General features: G+C 40.9%; 2 protein-coding genes across 8 annotated transcripts; one reads left to right on the forward strand and one right to left on the reverse strand.

Annotated features, from left to right (window-relative positions):
* Positions 1–2,386: 2,386 nt before the first annotated feature.
* LOC124308138 (immediate early response 3-interacting protein 1) lies at positions 2,387–3,317 on the reverse strand. The gene is made up of 3 exons (XM_046770533.1): positions 3,160–3,317; positions 2,711–2,812; positions 2,387–2,618 (listed from the first exon to the last, which is right to left on the reverse strand). Exons 1-3 carry the CDS (start codon positions 3,248–3,250, stop codon positions 2,563–2,565), a joined length of 249 nt encoding a protein of 82 aa, XP_046626489.1. The 5' UTR covers positions 3,251–3,317; the 3' UTR covers positions 2,387–2,562.
* A 2,690-nt stretch (positions 3,318–6,007) lies between these two features.
* On the forward strand, positions 6,008–17,634 carry LOC124308134 (bumetanide-sensitive sodium-(potassium)-chloride cotransporter). Of its 7 annotated transcripts, none has more exons than XR_006908925.1 (21): positions 6,008–6,138; positions 6,929–7,039; positions 7,412–8,179; positions 10,081–10,240; positions 10,339–10,434; positions 10,743–10,934; positions 11,021–11,197; positions 11,267–11,406; positions 11,490–11,834; positions 11,908–12,133; positions 12,219–12,340; positions 12,436–12,571; positions 12,672–12,883; positions 12,974–13,215; positions 13,298–13,458; positions 13,719–14,046; positions 14,119–14,273; positions 14,392–14,500; positions 14,777–15,128; positions 16,244–16,499; positions 16,572–17,634. XR_006908925.1 is itself a non-coding variant. In XM_046770525.1 (20 exons), exons 4-20 carry the CDS (start codon positions 7,913–7,915, stop codon positions 14,910–14,912), a joined length of 3,204 nt encoding a protein of 1,067 aa, XP_046626481.1. In that variant the 5' UTR covers positions 6,008–6,138; positions 6,929–7,039; positions 7,412–7,467; positions 7,554–7,912; the 3' UTR covers positions 14,913–16,143. The 7 variants fall into 7 exon arrangements, 5 of the variants coding, with proteins under 5 accessions (XP_046626481.1, XP_046626479.1, XP_046626478.1 ...); XR_006908926.1 differs by having other exon boundaries at positions 16,646–17,633; XM_046770525.1 differs by lacking the exons at positions 16,244–16,499; positions 16,572–17,634 and having other exon boundaries at positions 7,412–7,467; positions 7,554–8,179; positions 14,777–16,143.
* The last annotated feature ends 4,128 nt before the right edge of the window (positions 17,635–21,762 follow it).

Raw genomic sequence — 21,762 nt, forward strand, 5'->3', positions numbered from 1 at the left:
GCTGAATCAGGGGCGAGTTTCCACGATAAAACCGGGGATTCTAGCGTGAGAAATCATCGCGTACGCCAAAGAATTTTCAGCTTTCGAATAACGAGTAATACTTGGTTAATCAGTAATTACCCTTCGAGACCCCACGCAGATTCATTTTTAGCCCTCGGGCGCTGTCGACGTTCATGCCACTCGTGTTACTCGCCGCATTTGTCCGCCTGCCTACCTACACCATATTTCAGCCTCGAGTCAAGGCTCATTTCTCATCTCCCCTCGCCCGTACCGAAATATACATACGCATTACGTATGTGTTCAAATATGCAAAGTTTTGCCCGCAAAAGGAGGGCGAATGATCAGTGTCAAAAGCAGCTTCGCTTGCGGAGAAATCTCCTCGCGTATGATAGTCGTAATTGCGCGGAATTTTGAATTTCAAATCGTTACGAACACGCGGCCGGCCGTTTCTTGACGCCGATAATGGCAGAGTGACGTGATAGATTCGTGATGGGGAAATTCTCCGGTTCTGTACACGCGTGTGATGCACACGCATGTTTTTAAACGCATTGAATAACTCCGCGGGGAAGTTGTTCGTGAATTACGACGGAAAACGGGAAGGCATGGATGTGAGAGGCAATTATTATTATTAAAAAGTCTTACGCAAGGGCAGCAACACCCTGAATCTCCGATCGGTGCAGCTTCTTGCTTAAGAAAATGGAAATGCTTGCTGAAAGGAGAACGCACGGACTGCAGGCGAGTGCAGCCTCGATCATGCCCAAGTAACGAGTTGATTACTTCACGTTTTCGATCCCACGGAGGCAGAACTGGGCTTCGGGCCTTCGGTTAGTTTCTTATTAAACCAATTAGCAAGCCGGTGGCTCATTGTCTGGAAAACAAAAAAAATTTACCCAACGAAACAGTTGCGCGGGAATCCGCAAGTTTTGAAATCTGGGCATTCAACATTTTCCTCGTATCGTCGTTCGCGCGGTTTACTTTCGTTACTTTACGAAATCCAACTGTTCCCTATATATATAATATATACCCAGTCCTTTTTCTCTCACACGATATAAATTACTTCTATACACGCAACATCGAGTCCAGCAGTTCTTTTTATGCCGCATTTTTTATGAAATCAAACCAACCGCAGATACAGATACTGCACTAACATTTTTTTCAATTCGTCTACTCATTCATTGTTTGCCATCAAGAAGAGCCAGGCGACAGGATTTATCACGGTAGAAATACTCTCGGCACAATTGTAGCAGTGACGTCAGTTTCTGGGCCAATTCACGCGGCGTTGCCGAACGAAAGTGAGGTTTCGATCCCTCCCTCCCCCCCCATCGAGACGCGGTCAAGATTGTTGAAAGTAAGACCAAGCGTGAAATTTCGTAAGAGTTCTTCATTTTATTATAACGTAGGTATATGTAAGTGGAAGGTATATATAACTTGGCTTTGTATTCGGATCAGCATCTGCTGGGTTGTTCATAAAAATATGTTGCACTATACACTATAGTTGAATAACGAGCAAAACGTGCCTTGATGGATTAAATGATATATTCAAGACAGGGTCCAATAATAACATTCAGACTTTCAACTACGATTCTGCCTTTCATTCTCGTTTTCAATTTCTTCGGACGGAAAATCGTTTTACAAATAAAACATCGTTAATATGGTCACGGCGAAAAATCGTCGAGCTAAAGTTAATAACGTTAATGTATCGAAACGTTGAAACAAAAATTACTATTTTGTACCTTTAGAATACCTGAAGAAGTTGAGTTTACAAAATCTGAGTTTATTGATGCTGTATTAACAGTTTACTAAATTTCAAGTCATCCTAACGTTGTAAAATAACAACTTTTTCCAAATATGCATCATTACATTAATGTTACAAACTTCAGCCTGATAGAAATCAGCCGAACACGTTACAGTGTACAAATATTTTATATTTGGTATCATTATCCCCCAAATTCAGGCAAAACATGTTCGGTTTTTTACAGGCGACTAATAAACTTTGAAATATTCTAACGTACAGTCTGAATATGCCCAATCTTGTGATATTTACTCGAAGCTGTTGTAAATTGTAAGCAAAATTTACCGCTTGGAAGCATTTCAATATATTAGTGTAGTTCAACTTGTTTGCTTATGCAGGTAATTTAGAATTGCGTGTTTCACCATTTTTCAATAATGATCGTTTTGCACTACTAAGAGTCAAAAAAATTGGCTTTTTTCAGCCGTCCGCTACTTTGCTGTTGGTTTGAAATCGAAAATCTTCTTTCCCTTGTAAAAAATTGATATGCTTTAAAATACGATATTACGACATAACAATCCGATACTACCTCCAACCACATTCGTCCTTTTACATCGTTGAACAACACAAGTAAGGAAAATACATAACAAGACGAAATTATAAATACAAATGTTACATTTTATTTAAAAAATTACAATGATCTTACGGCACGTGTAAATCATGTCCTTTGATGTAAGCCTCAAATATGCACAGCGTTAACGGACATTCATCACATGTCCGGTGGATTCTCAAACTCGTTTGATCGTATCAGGTTCGTTCGCGATGTATAAACTTCATCCCAGCACGAGTTTGACGACGATTGTTAAAATATTCAAAAATATCAGTGGAACTGTAACAGAAGCATCGATTTCTCGTATGAATACAGGCTTAAATCCCTAATCGATTTGCACAGATAAGTACACATTTCACAATAATACTTACACCTTGCTACAGTTCTGATGGAACGAACGAGATTCAACAATTGGGATCTAATTGTTGGCGGCTCACCGAATCCTTGAATATTTTGTTGCGCGCTCCATCCCACTGCGCATGCGGAATAATTTACATTAAAAATGGCGTCCGTTCAACAATGTCAACAACGGCACGTTTCGAGGTTGGGTCGCTTCAAATGCGACCGTATATCATTACAGATGCTTTTCGTCGCGTTCAGAGCGAAGAAAACAAGCCACGCGTCTACTAATTCGAAAATCGAATATCAACGGCGAATGAATTCACGCACGGCGTGAGCAAATAACAGATGCACGATACGATCGTGAGAGAGACGAAGGAAATTGACACGTCATACGAGACGCCGGGGTCAGGTCGAATGGAATTATTTAATACGAAGTTGAGAGTGACGCCGTCTTTTTTTCCGCTAATTGACTACTTACTTTTGACGAGAAACCGCTCCTCGTGTAAAACACATACCGCGTTTAAACACAGCAGCGTTGCTTCGAACAAGGTCCATAACGTGAACGCCATGTTGATGTAACATTTGACACGCGAATTGAATCGCCATACGCACGTTTCCTCCGCCTTGTGCTGCCATCTTGACGGCGCATCGGGGAACACGAACTGCGCACGGCGCTCGCGTTTCATTTCTACTGTTAATAATGCTTAATATCGCTCGACGTTGCTGTTTCGTCCCAAATCCGTACCATTGCCCGACTCACACAATGTCTGTATTGCCAGCTATGCCGCTGACGGTCATGAAGAAATCAGCCAGTTACTATCCGGGCATTTACTCGGCAGGTGGCCGGGAGACTTTAAGGTGAACCCGGTGAGCCGAAATGAAAGTATGATTCAATTGCTCGAGCTCATTTTTATAATTATTATAATTACTTAAGTTACTAAACATAATTACAGTACAATTTTATATTCTTACACACAACGTCACCTTATTTAATTTTTCCTTTGATTAACATGAAATTCATGTCCTATGCGTCAAGGCTTCGGTACAGGCTATGATAATTTTTGGCCGATCTGATTAATCCATGGTCACGTTTTTCAAATCATTGGTAAATGAAGTCATTACAAAATTCAATGGAGAACGTGATGTCTCGGCGGATTGATACTTACAGTGGCAACATTGACAAAAAATTCTTATCACCGGAGTTCGCAAACTGCAATGAGCCGAAACATGATGGCTCACATTGCTAAAGGTCGTGACGATTTAACCAGTTTTTAAGTAACTGTAATTTTCGGTATTCGGTTCTGGAGGAAATATATTAGCTTTCAATTCTCATGAATATCTCTACAACAATCTATACTTAATAAGTTATTCTGTGCGAAAACGGAAATGAATTTATTGCCTTCGTTTTTGAATTATACAAAGAAATACGAGCAGGAACATTGAAAATTGTGTCGTATCCGTGGTGTGTGGACAGCATTGCCGTAGAGAAATTTCATCTGCACTCTAGAATAACGACGTACGTTGTATATACACAAACTCGGAATAGATTTATTATCTATATTCAGCCACAACGATGTGTCAATTATTCATGAAGCAAATAAGAAGTGACGAACGTCTAAGAAAAAAAAAACTGTTATTTACGGAACAGTACCATCGGATAAAATACCTTTTGTTATTCTCAATCCGTTATACAATCATACTCTTACATAACAGGTCATATATTTCTGTGTACCTTATACGATTGTTCAGGGAGTATAACGCTTATCGATCCTATCTCTGCGTTGAAAGTCTTCTCACATCAAGATAAGGAATATCTCGTTATTGTAAACAGTCCAAACGATTCCAGGAATAATGAAACTATTTTTATGATTCACCGCGGCTATGGTGCGAGAACAAGATTGAAGTATTTCGATTTCCTTAGATGCTGCAGCATCAAAGTTCCATAGGATGAATTTTGAACGAAATTTTGAATCACTGCAGTTACGCGAATAGCAACACATAACTTAGAACACAGGAGAACATCGATTCAATTCATCAGTAATTCGAATTAATTATCATCGGGTCATTGCAACTCAGTAGTAAATGTTCTTTGGAGAAATTTCGAAAGCCTTTTGTACATTATTCGCTCTTCTGGGCGCCACCAAATACAACAATTCATCCTTCGGTCTCGCTTGACGTTAATAAGACTTCTCTGTTAGACTATTTGTCTGCGCCGTAAATCAATGCACTCGACTAATTTAATTCTAGCTTTGCTACGACTAACCAGATTTGAGAAGACTTGAGCATTATTTCAAACACTGAATCAAGAAACTTGTGATATTGGCGTACCTCTATGTAACTTATTTTAGATTGTTTGTTTCCTTCAAATTTCTTCTTTTTTTTGTAAGTCTCGAAGAACATTCACACATGTGAATAAGATTACTGTTCGCTCTGTTGTGATTTTCCCAGAAAATTGAGAAAATTAGCGTTAAAAACGGATTGTACATTGTATAAACACATTCGGATACATCGCAGTTGCCATTGAAGGTGCAGCTTTTGAAACGCAGCGTGCTGCTATAATCAATAATGGCATCCTGCCATGAGATCTCCCCATTCGCGTTTTCACCCTACCTCTTTTTCTTCGCTCCCCTTAAGCCTGACGCTCACATCGTTCCTCCCTTAGAGTGTAGATCAAGTCTCCGGTGAATTCTGGTTTTAGATGCAGTATTCTTGAATAAGAGTATTCCAGCAAAATGAGGTGAAAAATACGACATGAACGTACACATGTCAATTTATCTGCAAATTGACCTAAGTGATTGAGAGCTCCTATTTTATTCCACGTGGGCGCGATTTCACAGCCAGTGTAATGCAAATGTAAATTGCATTAGATATTTATTCGACATAGTCGATGTGTCATCGCGTTGCATGTAACTCGTCGTTGGTTAACAACGAGTCATCCTTTCCGAGACAATAAAAATTCCGAGGGAGTCTGCAAGACGTCTTGAAATTATTATACCACAAATTACTGCATTGTTTATTTGGAACAGTGTAATCTTTCATTATTCTTCCGTAGCGCTAACCACTCTTCTTTAGAAACTTCAAAGACTATTGGATTTTGAATTGGGACTAGAATACGTTACGAATAATTATGGCTAATTTGAGATGAAATCGGAAATAAAGGATTTCTCTACCGACTTATTTATGCAAAGAACGACCCTAATGTCAACCTTCCTGGCTCACACCCACGCACGCCTGAAATACCCACATATATACAGGAAGTTATGTTGGCAAAAAGAAGCGAATGCCGACCAAAGCACGCGGGCGTATCTGAGCTTCAGCCCTGCCAAGTCACCACCAAACGAAATGCCGTCAGTGTCGACCGCGCGCTCAGGAAAGTCTGACGCTTTGCCGTTGGGCCTCGTCGACGTTCCAACATGTGACACCAAATCTGCGATAAGAGTAGATGCTTCGATTCGTGGTAAAGAGTGTTTGAATTTTTTATAGAAAAAACTTGTTTCCATCGTGAAATCTTTCCATGGATAATCCGTAATAATGTTAGCAGCGACAAGTTGGAAAAACGTCCTTTCAGGAACTCATACAGTGAAGCAATAAGCCAATATATGAACGTCCAGAGTGCTTTTCCATATGGCGAGAAACGGTCCTTCTGTGTGGTGTATTATTAAAACGATTTTCTTAGATTACCAGATTTTGTAACATTCATAGCTCTCAACTTTAAATCAATCATTTGTGGTTTTTAAGATTTTTCAAATTTCATCTACGCTACATTATTATGGTAATTGCTGAATACCCTCACGGAAAAAACTCTCAACTTGGTAATAAATTCGTGCCCTTAATTTTTTTCTCGTAGGAATTTAGCATTATCTATAAGTTGGGGCTATAAATTTGCAACCAAGTTGAGGATTTTTTTCGTCAGGGGATGACTGGAAATTTGGAGTTCGCACGATCCAAAACCATCTTGGAATAAAATCCAAAATAATTGGAACAGTTTGGTTGGGGGTAGCAGATAATTGCACCATCGGACACTGTCTCGTAATATGTAATTCAATGTGATGTATTACACGCCAAGTTATTCAAGACAAAATTGCTTGTAAGAACGGTCTGACACTTATTTTTATGTGCTCATCATCAGACAAACAATTCTGATCCCAGCATCCATAAAAAGAATAAAAAATAAAAAAATAACACGTTGGCATGAAACATTAATTTTTCAACGCGGTGACCGCTAATTATTCCCGAAATTATTTTAGTTTCACAAATATTTGCACTCAGGCAACGTGCAAGGATCCGTGTGTTTGCACAAGTGAATTGGCGAGCATCTCTGCGGGTCAGTCATCTTCTGTGTACAAGCAAGTTCAAAGGTAACGTCCAAGTTGAAATTAAACCGTTAACAGTATTTTGAGAAAGTAACATGCGTTGGAATCTAGTTTCTCACGAAGAATACGTAGAATTGACCCCTGGACAACAGCTGTATCGCTTCCTCGTCTGATATCTCGTTTACCCAGTATGTTCGTCACTGTTAAAGCTGTGATACGGTTTTTCATTTACTCAGATGTTTGAATTTAAAGTTTCTTTCGAACGGTTCTTTGAACCTTATTCGCCTAACAACCCCTTGAATGAAATGTTAGCACGAGTTCCTGGGCATGAGATCGCGCGATGTTGTCAGGGGATGTTGGTTGAGGGTATCTGGAACGGCGCCAGACGAGTAATAAAGTAAGTAATTTATATTTCAGAGTGCTCGCTGCATCGTGGGCCAAGTAATCGATAAGGGGACGATTCGCCTAATCAAGTAAAAATATTTACGCTCATCTCTGACATTTCGTGATCAATCGTGAAGCAATCGCGTACGTACATATAACGTTAAAAAAATTCAAGATCGTTGTTTGATTTTCTGGAAGCACTGAGAGCACGTAGCCGTTGATCAGCTGTGGTAATTCTCATCGCCGTCGCTAACTACACGGGGCGTATCCAAGGGGCTAATGATAGCATTCAATGGCAGCACACAAATTATACCAATTGGACACGTGTTTCGGAATATAACCGATTTTCAAACAACTACCTGCGGTAGAATAAGATGAGATAAAAATATTGGATCAAAATTGCTATACGCATGCCGATGGCAGGGAGTTCTTGATCTAACAATAAGATCAGAAGTCGGAAAATCGTCCGATACCGCTGCACGAGGTTGTATTTGGGACATTGCAAATTACCAAATTGCAAATTTAACTGTCAGTATGGCGTACGAAAATGGGAGAAGCAGAAGCATTGACCTGGACAATATGGAATTGGATCCGATTCGGCGAACGCGTTTTCACGTCAACCGAGTTGACAGCTTGGAAGGTCGAGCTAGCCTCCTAGGGGAACAGGAGACCAAGAAATCCCTGCGGAATCTGACACGCGAAGCACTACCTCGGCTAGAAAACTACAGGAATATCCTAAGTCTACAAGCAGTCCATAGACCTACCCTAGACGAATTGCACAATTCCTCTTTCGTCAACAAGGTAAATATTTACAGAATTCCTTACTTTTTCCTAGTTTGGTCTTTGATGGCGGGGTTCGTGCTTGACGTTCGTGGTTCCACTTTGGCGAGGGCAAGCAAACCATTTCACATACTCACTGTCGATTATAATTGAAAGATTCGTGACAACGAATACTTAGCAGAGGGAAGCGAACGAGAAGAAAAAAATGTGGCAATTTAAGCTTCGTTCAAAAGTTAACTAGAAAATTGCCTCACGTGACGCGAGGGACTGTTTCATCTGCTGGCAAAATACTGATTTCCTATTCATTCTCCAAGACAAAAATCTTAGGACTTACGATTAGTATATTCATTGCAGTTTTATATCCATCTTAAACATTGTAAGGAGAATTTCATCGTCATCCATGTACTTAACGCAAATTGCGGGAATCGGTCACGTCGAAAGACAGTTACTTAACTTCAACCGATTCAGGTTTAACTACCGACCACATTGACATGCACGTAGCTAAATAGACAGATACGTGTTTACCTGTTAATCCTCGTAGTAAACGTGGTTTTCAAAGCCACCCAAGCACTTCGAGTTCGACTTGATACTCTAGAGGAAACTACGGCTCTTCACGCTTGATTCAATTAACCTGAGCTCGTTTAACAATAAAATATAATTAACGCACGTACGTGGCCGGCTAGTAGCGGAGCAAATATAGGAACAATTAGTGATCTTAGAATTTAAAAAAGTCCGTTGGTCGGGTCAGCAAGAGGACCTTCACGTACCCGTAGGTAATTAAACAATAAGCGTTAAACCACGAGTGCTTGCGATCTCTGATCATAGTGCGTCGTTGACGAGCAAATAAAAGTACTTCAAGACTGACTGAAGGAAAATATAACTCTGGGTATAATAATTAAGGACCGAAGAAATAAAGAAACGCTGATTACTGATATTACTATTCACGACATCGACAAATGCTCCATTTCTTGGTCATCCGTTAATTCTGTGAAGGTCAGGATAGTTTCGAGTGTGAAAAAACCCGACTTTTTTGCGGGGTTCTGTTAACTGGGAAAGAAACCATCGCTGCTTCATTGGGATAAAAGATTGTTCAACGCTATTTAAAAAATACCCTGGTATTACCGGGAAATTTTCGTTCAGTCAGCGTTAATTTTTTTTTTTGCATGATATCAGATTTCGAATCCTCAAACTTCTCACCCACAGGTGAAACGGTATTAATTTTCCGACAACGGTCTTCACCTATAAAAATTCTTTGAATATGCGCAAAGCTCCCTATTTCTCAGTAAAAATAAGAAAAAAGTTCACCTAGCAATTCTCTTTCGACCAGCTCGCGCATAATCACTAATCGGCGGCGGTTGCATGCAAATCTAACGATCTCGTGGAATAGCAAGGTGGCGTGTTACCCGATGCCCTAGACACGCGGTTGCCTAGACACCTGCCCAACCGACTACCTCCTTGATTCTTATCTCGGTGGACGATTATAGCGTTGAATAGAGGAACCTGAAGTTCGAACCGAAGCAGGTCAGTTTGACGATGTCAGCGATATACGAGGCAGCAGAGTAGATGTGACACATGTGACACATAGCGTTATTACATAAATCGTTAGCCTTCATTGAACGACTGCGCGGGACCCTTCTTCCATTAGTTACTTTACCATCACCTCTGTCTCCTCCTACCTCCGCTCGTGTACGCCAGCAGATACGTTACCATCTAAATACCAATTCTCTTCCACAGTGGCTGGGATGAGCATGAATTTATAGCGCGACGTGACAGCTTCTTCATTGTCACAAAAATTTGTGTTCAATCAAATTTGCCTCGTCTGTGTTTTTCAAAATGCATTATTTTTGGCCGCTCGATCGCTAACGATGTTTTTCAATTCCTCATCCGAACGGAACTGAATACTAGATACTTCAATATTACAGGGTCACACGTCTAACACACTTCCATTATCTGTGGAGAAGCCATTAGAAGCTGGTATCAAATTTGGGTGGATCCAGGGTGTGCTTATACGATGTCTCCTAAATATCTGGGGAGTGATGCTCTTCCTGCGGTTGTCGTGGGTCGTGGCACAGGCAGGAATAGGCAAGTATAATGAATTCCGGTTGCGTCGGGATGCTCGGCTTATTTCGAATCGATTGATTGGAGAACAGGCTTTAGTTAATTATCTATCCTCGTTACAGGCGAGGCACTCTTGATAATAATTACAACCACTGTGGTGACTACGATCACCTCTCTGTCCATGTCTGCCATCAGTACGAATGGTCTCATCAAAGGAGGTATGAATTCTAACGAGTGGTTCGTTTGAAAAGCACCTTCGTATGGCATTGTAATTAGTCTAATTGTACGTGCAGGATGAGTAAATTAAATGTTCGCAGAAAGTAGGAAGAATAAAAATTGCAGATAGGCATAGATCACATTGGCAGCAGCTAATCTACATATATCCATGAACGTGACTTGACCTCGCAGAACTTCTGCGAAAATAATGAAGTAGCTTGTAACATCATCCTGCCTTCGATTCACGAACCTTTGAACCGTGACGACCTTGACCGATTTAAAAAAATTAAGCGTCATTTTAATTTTGCAGGTGGAACGTATTACATGATCTCAAGATCTTTGGGTCCCGAATTTGGTGGATCCATAGGGTTGATATTTTCACTAGCCAACGCGATTGCCGTCGCCATGTACGTTGTGGGATTCTGTGAAAGTCTAGTTGACTGTCTCAAGTCCTACGGCATCTGTATTGTCGATTGCGATAGCACAGACGTCAGAATAATAGGTGAACACCACTTGGTATTGGTTAAGTCAGTGACCCTGCATCATATTTCCGATTAAACTAACGCGTACTATTTTCTCGTTTCACAGGCTGCATAACAATCGTGCTGTTACTGATGATCGTCGTGATTGGGATGGAATGGGAAGCAAAGGCGCAGTTAGGCTTACTGGTCATACTTTTGGTCGCTATAGCAGACTTTACAATTGGCACTTTTATTGGGCCAAAGGACGAGGGCGAAAAAGCCAAGGGCTTCGTTGGTTACAGAGGTAAAATAATTTCAAGTCGAAATTCATGCCATTCGTTTCACAAACTTTACTAGCTGACTCGTTTTCCAGCCGAATTATTGAGGGAAAATTTTTATCCGGACTACAGATACAGCGAAGGTGTGGACCACAATTTCTTTTCAGTCTTGGCAATTTTTTTCCCTGCAGCAACGGGAATTTTAGCTGGCGCCAATATTTCCGGCGATCTAAAAGTACGTCACATTTAGTGTATCAGTTGATAAGTCCAAACAGGAAAATACAACAATAAGTTGAGTATATTTTATTTCGTCTTCAGGATCCTCAGTCAGCTATTCCAAAAGGAACTCTCCTGTCCATCCTAGTAACAACGGTCACTTATCTGCTGATGATTGTTATGGTTGGAGCCAGTGTTCTCCGCGACGCATCAGGAAATGTGACAGATCTGATTTCTTCAGTAACAGAATCACCGATACTAAATTCAAGCGTAACTGAAACCATAATCGTCTTCCAAAACGCAAGCACCATCGAGAACGAAACGTCAACTATCGTAGAGAACATGACCAACCCCATCAAAAATGCGGTAGATCGATCGTGGTCGATTTATGGTACATCTTTCAACTGCACTGGAGGATGCGCGTACGGGTCACACAACAGTTTCCAAGTACGTGAGACAAACCGATCTAAGGTTTTTGCGAAACTTGTATAGATTTACGATCATTCACCCGCTATTATAGGTAATCGAGTTGGTTTCCTTCTTCGGACCGTTGATATACGCCGGCTGTTTCGCGGCATCATTGTCCAGCGCCTTGGCGTCCCTGGTATCGGCGCCAAAGGTCTTCCAAGCGCTTTGCCTCGATGAATTGTATCCAGGAATCGCTTGGTTCAGCGGACAGCCTGGGAAAGAACCGGTGAGAGGGTACATCCTCACGTTTGCCGTCGCCGTTGGATTCATTTTGATTGGTAATTAGGTGTTCTACTGCAGTACGATTGAGCGCTCAGTCATGCCACGCATGTGTTAAACGAATGTACCAACTTCTATACGCAGGGGAACTAAACACAATCGCACCGCTGATATCAAATTTCTTTCTCGCGGCTTACACCTTGGTCAACTTCAGCACCTTTCACGCCTCGTTGGCCAAGCCAATCGGCTGGCGTCCGACGTTTAAGGTATTGAATGAATTAATATAATCGATAGCGATTAATTATTTAACACTTACTCAAAACCTTTGCCCTCATAAATACCCTGCGATTTGATGTTACAGTATTACAACATGTGGCTCAGTTTGGCAGGGGCTGTACTTTGCGTCGCCGTCATGTTCTTAATTTCATGGTGGACTGCACTCATCACCCTGTCCGTGGTGCTCGCCCTGTATCTTGTCGTTTCATACAGAAAACCTGGTAAAAATTCATTCATTCAAGTTCAAAGTTATCTAATTGTGACGGTACGATGTTTGATTGGATATTCACATCAGTTTCCCATCTTGCCGTTCACTTTCAGATGTCAACTGGGGATCCACGACCCAGGCTCAGACCTACAGCAGTGCGCTCACGGCTGTACAGCAGCTCGATCGCGTTGAAGAACATGTTAAAAATTATAGGCCACAAGTCTTGGTGCTCAGCGGACCCCCGAGTGCTCGTTCGGTGCTGGTGGATTTTGCACATCTTGTCACAAAGAACCACTCTCTGCTGATATGCGGGCACATCGTTGAGGTTTTACAAAGGCCCTTGAATGAATTTGGTGGTAATTCTCATTTCTACATGTACTTGGTGTTATTAATTTATCCAATTTCGAAATTGCAGTCCATTCTTCCCCACCGAACGCGTGCCTCTCTCATCAGTAAATCGATATCCTGGCTGAGGGCCAATAAAGTAAAAGGATTTTACTCGATGATTGACGGAACAACGTTTCAAGAGGGAGCCACAGCAATGCTGCAGGTATCAGGTCTCGGTAAATTGAAGCCAAACATTCTTCTGATGGGTTACAAACAGGATTGGGCCGCTTGTTCACACGAAGAGCTTAACATGTATTTCAACGTAATGCAGTAAGCGGTTTTTGCATCAGTTTTTCGGGATTCCTGAATTGCAAACGCGGGCTTGAACCTTTAAAATTTTTCCGTCTCACAGCAAAGCACTAGATATACACGTTGCGGTCGCCCTGCTCCGTGTTAACGACGGCTTGGATTACAGTTCTATGATGTGTGACGCCGAACAGCAGTCTACATCCCCAAGAAAAATTTCCTCAACCAGCATGTCGCAAAATCGAAGCTTTTCGCAATTGAGCCAAGGTAATCTCTCACTTCGACAAAGTGGAAGAACTTGTCTAATGATAGTAGACTTGCTTTCTAGAGCTGAAACTTGAATCTACTGTTCAATGAAAGAAAGGTAGCCGTATCATCTCACATGCTCTTTATTAATCAACCCTCATTTTTAATACAGACCTTATTGTTATAGAACTCATTTGAAAATTGATCCAGCTTATAAAATATGTACAGAAGTCATCGCAACGTGTTATTGGTAAATTAACCGAGTGCTCAAAATTTTCCAGCAAGTAGCGCATCTGATATTTCAATGCCCGGAAGTCCGGCACCTCGAAGATCTCACGTGGTTAGCGAATATCCAAATCCAACGACCGAGGATCGCATAGAGCCTCGACAAAACGTGGAAGTTATCTCCAAAGAAGTCTTAACGAGCGTGACGAGGTTCCAAAGGAAACAGAAAAAAGGGACCATAGATGTATGGTGGCTCTACGACGACGGTGGGCTGACCTTGCTCATGCCCTACATCATCAGTACCAGAAGTAATTGGGCCAGTTGTAAGCTGAGGGTATTTGCCCTAGCAAATAGGCATTCAGAGCTTGAGTACGAGCAGAGAAGGTACGTCGTAAAGATTTGAGGATTATTTCATGACCATTGATCACTCAAAATGATATCTCCGTCCTGTTTTAGTATGGCCAGTCTGCTGGCGAAATTTCGGATAGACTATTCTGCGCTGACTGTTATTCCGGACATAACTAAGCCAGCACAGTCGACAACAACGAATTTCTTCAACCTGTTGATAGCTGACTTTCAACAACCTGAAAATCCCAAGGATCCCGATACCGGTGAGCTTCAAAATATTAATTTAGTAGCTGAGATGCGTGTTTCGTTATTGCATCTAGTATTATTAATGACAATACCGCATTATTAATGAAAAACCGCATCGTCACATGGTTGTTACAGTTCCATTGAAAGACTCAGAGCTCCTAGCGATGAAAGAAAAGACAAACAGACACCTTCGCCTTCGTGAAATACTTCTGGAAAATTCAATGGAGGCCAATTTGATAGTAATGTAAGGTCGACAGTTATAGCGATTTGCAATAAATAACGCAATACCAACGAGAAATGATTCAGACAACTAAATTGTGGGATTTAGCATAGTCGAATCTGTAAAAAAGTCACCAATTGTAAAACAATAGCTCGTTTTTTCACAGTAAAATTTACATTTACTGCATTGATTAACGAATCATCTCCATATTTGAATCCACGCGGTGAACCAAGTGTTAAAATATATTTCACCGAGAAGTGCATGTGACTTGACAAATCCTTTTTCATTCTATTTCTAAAGGACACTTCCGATGCCGAGAAAGGGGGCCGTTTCCGCACCATTGTACATGGCATGGCTGGAGACTCTGACCAGGGATATGCCACCGTTTCTGTTGGTACGAGGGAATCACACGTCGGTTCTCACCTTCTACTCATAAGTGAGCAAAGTGGCCTGTAGTGTTTAAAATTTTGCTGTCCAAGAGTTTCCCAATGCTACGTGAACCAAAGAAAAACAATCAAAATGTTCAAACAAGCAGCTACCATTTCAAGCAGCCGAGGAAGTTTCTGGAGTGTATTACGTAGTCATAACGTAACGTAACGTTGAATGATGATAAAGAAAGTTTCCACTCTGACATCACCGAGAATAAGACTAAGTAAGCAAAAATATTATTGATAATACATATGCTATATAAATGGGTGCATTGAGCCTTTGCTTTAGAAATTCATGGAATATAAAATGTCAGGCTTAATTTTTCTACTTACCATGTGGTAACAAACAGCGTAACATCAGCTTGAATATAGTCTTTTTATCTCATGGTCACGAACAAGGCTAGCTCAAAGTAATTCATGGCTTCGGATAGGCAATTTGACACTTTTCCAACTAGATACCGTGTGTATACCTTAAAGAATAGGTGAGCATTGTGAGACCGTGATACTAAAATACGAATTAATGAAATACCCTCGGCGATTGTGAAACCTCGAGTAAGTTCATTGGTGACAGCATAATAACGCCTTTGACAGTAACATAAAATTCAAGAAAGTTCTTCGGTGTTATAAATATGCCGACCTTCCATCAATAATATTTGTGTAAGTGGTTGTCAAAGTTGTGCATCAATTTCGAGCGTAATTCTTAATTAAAATGATACGGTGATCCCCGCGCGTGTTACGCCGGTTATAAAACTTGATGTACTGTAATTGCAAAATGTATTATTATCGCTAGTTAACGTCTCAAATTAACTACTTCTATTTCCTATTTTATATTCAATATTAAGAAGCTAATTGTAAATCACACTAACGAGCCAACGACTGGAAAAATGTATGGATGAATTGGTGTGTAGAAATACGTTCTATAGTGGTGATAAATAATTTGCATTGATGTATAGAACAGTTTATTTACAAAGTCGGACGTGCGTTCAGTAAAAACGACAAGATAATCAACGGAATCAAATACGGCCGATGCCTTGCAGGTGTGTAATAGCTTATTAAAGTTAACGTGAATGTATGCATAATAAATAGGTACAGCTGTATAAGGAAACGCGAGGTTGATTACGAGCAGCTTTAAACACGGTTGAAACTTTCGAAGCACCTATTATGAATCAAGTAGGAAATTATTTGTACAAACTTACACGCAGCAGTTTGATCACGCAATTAAATCGATTCGGAACACGAGTCACGCTTTTTAATTCGACCTAATAATGAACAAAAATGCGGTAGAGTTAGTCGTGATAATTTATGAATTCTAGTATTCTAATAATTGCAGAATTTCTAGATAGATTATTTCAATGCAACGTGCACGTGAAATCTCTTGCGTCAGTTGTAAGAGAAAGCTGTACACAAGTTTCAATTTTTCCACCAGAGATCGGTAACGTGCAAGTATATAGTCTCTGTGGTTTTCAACATTGTGTATGCTGTTTGGGAATTGTAGTAAAGAATTTTTAGCCCATAACATGAGCTTGATTTTTCTAACGAAGACCTGATTGAAAGTCAAGGTTGAGATTTCTGCAAACTCCCAAGTCCTCAAACCGGTAAGAGTGAAATTTTTTATGGCAATAAACCATCAACACTTCTGTCGAGCAAAATGTTTTCTGGTTCCTCAGATTCCAATACAAGCATACACGAATTGGCTAGTTATGGTAAACGTATCTCATCGCGAATTCCCTTGTCCCATCAGCTCCAAGACGAACTTCTATCCAGAGTTTATCTGAGGTCTTGCGAAGGATAACACGAAGCCAGTCGGTCTTGGTGGGTACCGAAGTAGCAGGAAACCCGGCATGTGAGATACCGTGAAGGTAGTAATTGCGAGTTGCAGCGTGATGGTTAATATGAGGCATTAGAGAAGACCGAGAGATGATGAATGCCACCACATGAAGATTGCTGTTACATACGACTCACTGACGTCGAATTCTAAATGAGATAAAAGCAAACAGCTGGTCTAATTGCTGTTTGGGAGCAATTCAAATTACCAAGTCGGTATAAGCCATGATAAATATTAGGCAAAAAATACGACTGGTTAAAAATGCAGATGTATAACTTGCCGAATGTGTGAATTACCTTTCATCGATGCCTAAGAATGTGCGCGAGCATACGGGTTCGAAATATTATTTATTACCCGTCTGAAAATTTGGCGTTAGTCAGGCTAATGCGAATGATACGTAATTTCAACTTCAATTCTTCGAGTTACGCTAATAAATGTAATTTGAAGATCCCGAAAAAAGTTGATTTCGTAGAATTGTAAAACGAATAACAAGTTGCGAGGGCAGTCATCGCATTGATATTATATTACAGTGATGAAGTTTCATCGTAATTGGATCTATGATTTTGATCAAGTGAAAGTGTTGCTCGGCATTGTTCTCGTACTTGGAGACGCAAAGACGTCGCAGTATGCATAGAAATGAGATACCGTCGCAGAAACGGTAACGGTACTCTGGAGACAAATCCAGGCCAACGTGTTGCTAAGCGTCAATGTCAATATCTGAAACAAGGAGAATAAATCACAGCGAGGGTAAGCTCGACGTTATTAGAACCCGAATGGTGAGTGTTCCAGGTTTTTTCTGCGTGAATTTTGCGAAACAAATACAATTCCCGTGTAAGACACCTTACTGAAAATTATTTTGTGATAAATCACATAGCGTTATGACCGAAATTCCGACGTATTTTATCATGCAATTTAACATGTAAATACGACCTAAAACATGATATATCATGAAGTATAGATTGATGATGAAATACGTAACAAATCACATACCGAAACCTGTGACTTGTCATATGATTTGTTATGTATATTATTTTATAATCTATACCTTACGGTTTATTGCGTGGTTCGTTTCGGCTTGTTGTTCGGTCATAACGCTACGCGATCTGTCACAAAACAATTTTCAGTAGGACAACAAGTCGCAAACATAAAATACACGGTAATTGGAAGGAAAAAGTGGACTAATTGGTCCGAGGTCAAAGGACAAATTGGGTCCTCTATTGACGCGTAAAGCACCTCCCCATCCCATACCATTTCCCATTCGAGAATCGTCGTCAAACACGCGACATCCTTAATCGTGTCAAGTTCTTCGTCTCCTGACTGTGAGCCTGACGTATCGTGGCCGCTTCACCGTGCTCTCCGAAGATCGATAGTAGTATAGGCATCATAGTTCAAACGACTCGCAGCTCTCGAGACCCGATCGATTCTCGAGTGAATCAAAGGTGAATGCACCATAGCCAAGCTATGCGTGCAGTTAGTTAGTATATGACTCTACGTGGACAATCGCTTACACGGTTGAAGGTTCATCTCCGGCATGTTCCCTCGGATTACAATGAACCCTGTAAAGCTCCATTGCGCGTTAAAAAATGTAGTCAAAGCGTAGCTGATTTGATACACGAACATCGGCGAAAAGTGGATCAACGAATTAGCCAATATTGCCACTTTGATGTTGGCTAACTCCGAAAACCGCGACTTAGATTAGACGGAAGGCCCGTCAAAGAAAGCAATCTTAAATCTGGTAAAATTTTTATTAGTTTTTCCTTTTTTCTTTTTTTCGCACGGCGCGGTAACAACGTGTTTCCGTTGTCGTACTCGTAACGGTTGGTTACGTTGCTCAGACTAAGTCAACGACTCTGCGAATGTATTATGCATGAGAATGTGCACGTATTTGCAGCAAAAGGCTGGGCTACATGACCGGAAGGAACAGCCGGCGACAACTAACGACGACTGCAACATCGGTCGTTGAAAAATGCAACAGTTTGACACAACTTTCGTTGTCAAATATAAGGCTTTTAACTTGGGGAATTTCTAATTTCACATTGTTTCGAAAGAATTAAATCCATGGATTGTGGTAGTGGAAGATTTCACTGAGCAGAACAACACCGTTTCGATTTGTTGCCATGGACACGACACTCTAATTCCATACCCGCCTTTGAGTTTTAACTTTTATTGCAAAAACCGAGACTCAAGAGGATATTGCATCCAAGTTTTTTTCTCTCTAATCGTAAAAAGCTAGTGGTTTGAGCAGAGAAAATGAATCGTGATCAGTCATTGCTTGAACAAAAAATTCAGAATGGTTTCCATACTTTAAGTAATAAAACATTGTCAGCTGCTGAGATACCTAAAGGTTGGATAATAACCTGAAAGTCTTCGACGTAATTTTTTCATTGGAAGTTAAAAGATACTTACCGAGGAAAGTAAGTTCTCTTAGTTTGGGGCCAAATATTGATTTACTCAAAACAATCAAAGCTGAAATTAATTTCAAATTTTCTCATCGTATCAAAGAAATGTATATAATTTTCTCAAGTACTATTTCTGCTCATAATATTGAAGTTATATGTACGACTGAGGTAAAATCCAGCCGCTGTACCAATTCTCGAGTAAATTGCATTCGGTTTTAAGAGTGAAGAGAAAATCTATTCCCCCCTGCAGTTACAGCTGTACAGACCGTAAAGCGTGATTCATCTTATCGTTTCTCTTATTCGCAATATAAGTCTTAACAAATAACGACGGGAAAAGAACCAGCACGTGCCAACGGAGTGGCAGACACAGACGTTTCATTTTTTTCCTCAATAGCTGCGGTTTCTTCTCCGGAGCGCAATTTCCTTCTAGATTAGTTCCTTATACGACAGACTTAGGGGATGGAAATAGAAGATGAAAGATCATCCAGCGCTGCCTTGCCGCATCAGCGCTTTGCCAAACCACATCATGGGCTCCACTCAACCCATCGCGAGAATATCGTGTATAATACGGAATGCTACGGTAATATGATACTTAAAGTCTTCGCTCGAACAGCTGCCCGTAGTTAGAGAAATGTGTAAACGTAATTAACCGTTTCAACCGCGTTCAATCAGCCGGATGGTCTGTAGTTCTGTAATTGTTTCAAATTAGTTCACAGCTGTGATTTTTCATCGCACTTTATTAGGATAGAATATATTCTACAGAAAGGGAGTTGTTTCTTTTTCTATTGAATCATAGATTCGAAGACCTCAGCCCAGTCTGAATTACGTCAGCGTTAAAGGTTCCAGCGAAAATAAACTCAGAGTCTAATTAATCGTCCACTCATTTTCTCGAGTTAGTATTTGACGACGCACCCTTTTTTCATCACTTTCAATTTGTCAAGGATTCTCGTTCGACAATTACCAAGTTGTCCGACCAAATATATACCTAGCTACTTACAGCTTGTTAAACGAGGAAAACCACGTGGACGAGGATAATTGAGAAATTTTGTATTATCTTTAATCGTGGTCTGCGGTTAGCATTATCTGTATAACTGGGACACGACGCCGAACTTGAAGATCAAGGAAAAAATAGTAGACGAACAAACTAGACCGAGTGTACAAAAATTAAGGACAGAAAATGGTGCCGTTGTATAAATCATAGGCTTAAATTCGTGCCTGTCGACTGTCAGAGCGACTCGGATTATCAGTCATAGCGGCAGCCTATAACTCTGATACAAGTTGGTGCCACTTATCTGCAACTCACTGCTCTGCATCGTTCAGATCCGCCCCCGGCTCAGCTTACCCTGCTTGCACATTGTATCTATTTTATGAGTCTGTTGCTGGGTTTTATCTTTTCTCTGGGTAAACGGTCAATTGAAGGAGATGATCGCCCCTCCAATACGCCTGTAAAATCGCGCTGATTGTACTCACTTGTCGCTCAGCCGTTTCGTCGAATAAACAGGCGCGGAATGTGCAACACCAAAAGCAGCGTCTGATTTAACTCCGTCTGAAAGATGAACCCAATCATCGTGTTTTCGATCAGCAACCAGCAGGGGTGCACTTGCCACCCTCGTTGCAATTTCACACGGGGTGCATGGTAAATGAATGATGTACGTAGTTGGTTTGTTACGTCGATACTGTCGCTCCGCGATGATTCACCAAAATCCTTTCACCATATTTCGTTAACGTTGAAGAGAAACTTTTTGCTCGTACCGATCAAAAGTTTGTGTAATCCTGACTCGGAACTTCTCAAATGTGAGCTATTGAGCGGAAACTTCCAGGTACGAGAGATAAGCATCGTCTAAGCGCTGGGATTTTTAGGCTGAAATCGCAAAATGGGCGGACGTTTCTCGACGTGGCGTCGTTTAACATCAGCCATTCCACACCACCCAGCATCGCAGTATACCTACTTCTTGGGCTATTTAGATCAAGGTACGGCGCCAAGCCACGCCGTGCGATATTATGGTCATACCTCCGTGACAGATTCGCCGAGTATCCGTACCGAGAGAATAGAAACCGTGAAGTATAATGCAGAGTTGGTATCCTTGACATATGTCGCCTACCGAAACGGGAGTTCTTTGCTGCGGTTCTTTGAGAAGGTTGAATTTTATGATTATACACATGTCGGCACGGTAAACATGAACTTCAGTTGCAGGTAAGCGCCGAATATATTTTTTTGCAACACCTGCATGGAAAGTCCATTTTTATGCACCATTTACAAGCACCGAAAGTAGTCTTTTATACACATGTGCGGGAAAAACTTTCGCGCATCGCTAGCGGTGTGAGAAAAAAACCTTCGCACATTGCTAGCGGTGTGCGAAAAAGACGTTCGCGGGCATTGCCACCTTCGCGCACTAGTATCGAAAAACACTATTACCAAGCGATATCCATGGTCGAATGGCCCTGTTGCATTGAAAAAAAAATTCAACTCGTTCCATATATCCCAGGGACACAATAGAGCAGCCCTCGCAGGTCACCGAACCAGGAATCACGATTGCTGAAAGAAATTCGATATCTCTATCGTTCCTTTCTCCTTTTTTCATTACTTTTTATCGCCAATTGAATTGATTGAATCAATTTAGTTCGGTGAAGTTC

Source organism: Neodiprion virginianus, chromosome 6 (assembly GCF_021901495.1).
Source record: "Neodiprion virginianus isolate iyNeoVirg1 chromosome 6, iyNeoVirg1.1, whole genome shotgun sequence".
NCBI classification, from domain to species: domain Eukaryota; kingdom Metazoa; phylum Arthropoda; class Insecta; order Hymenoptera; family Diprionidae; genus Neodiprion; species Neodiprion virginianus.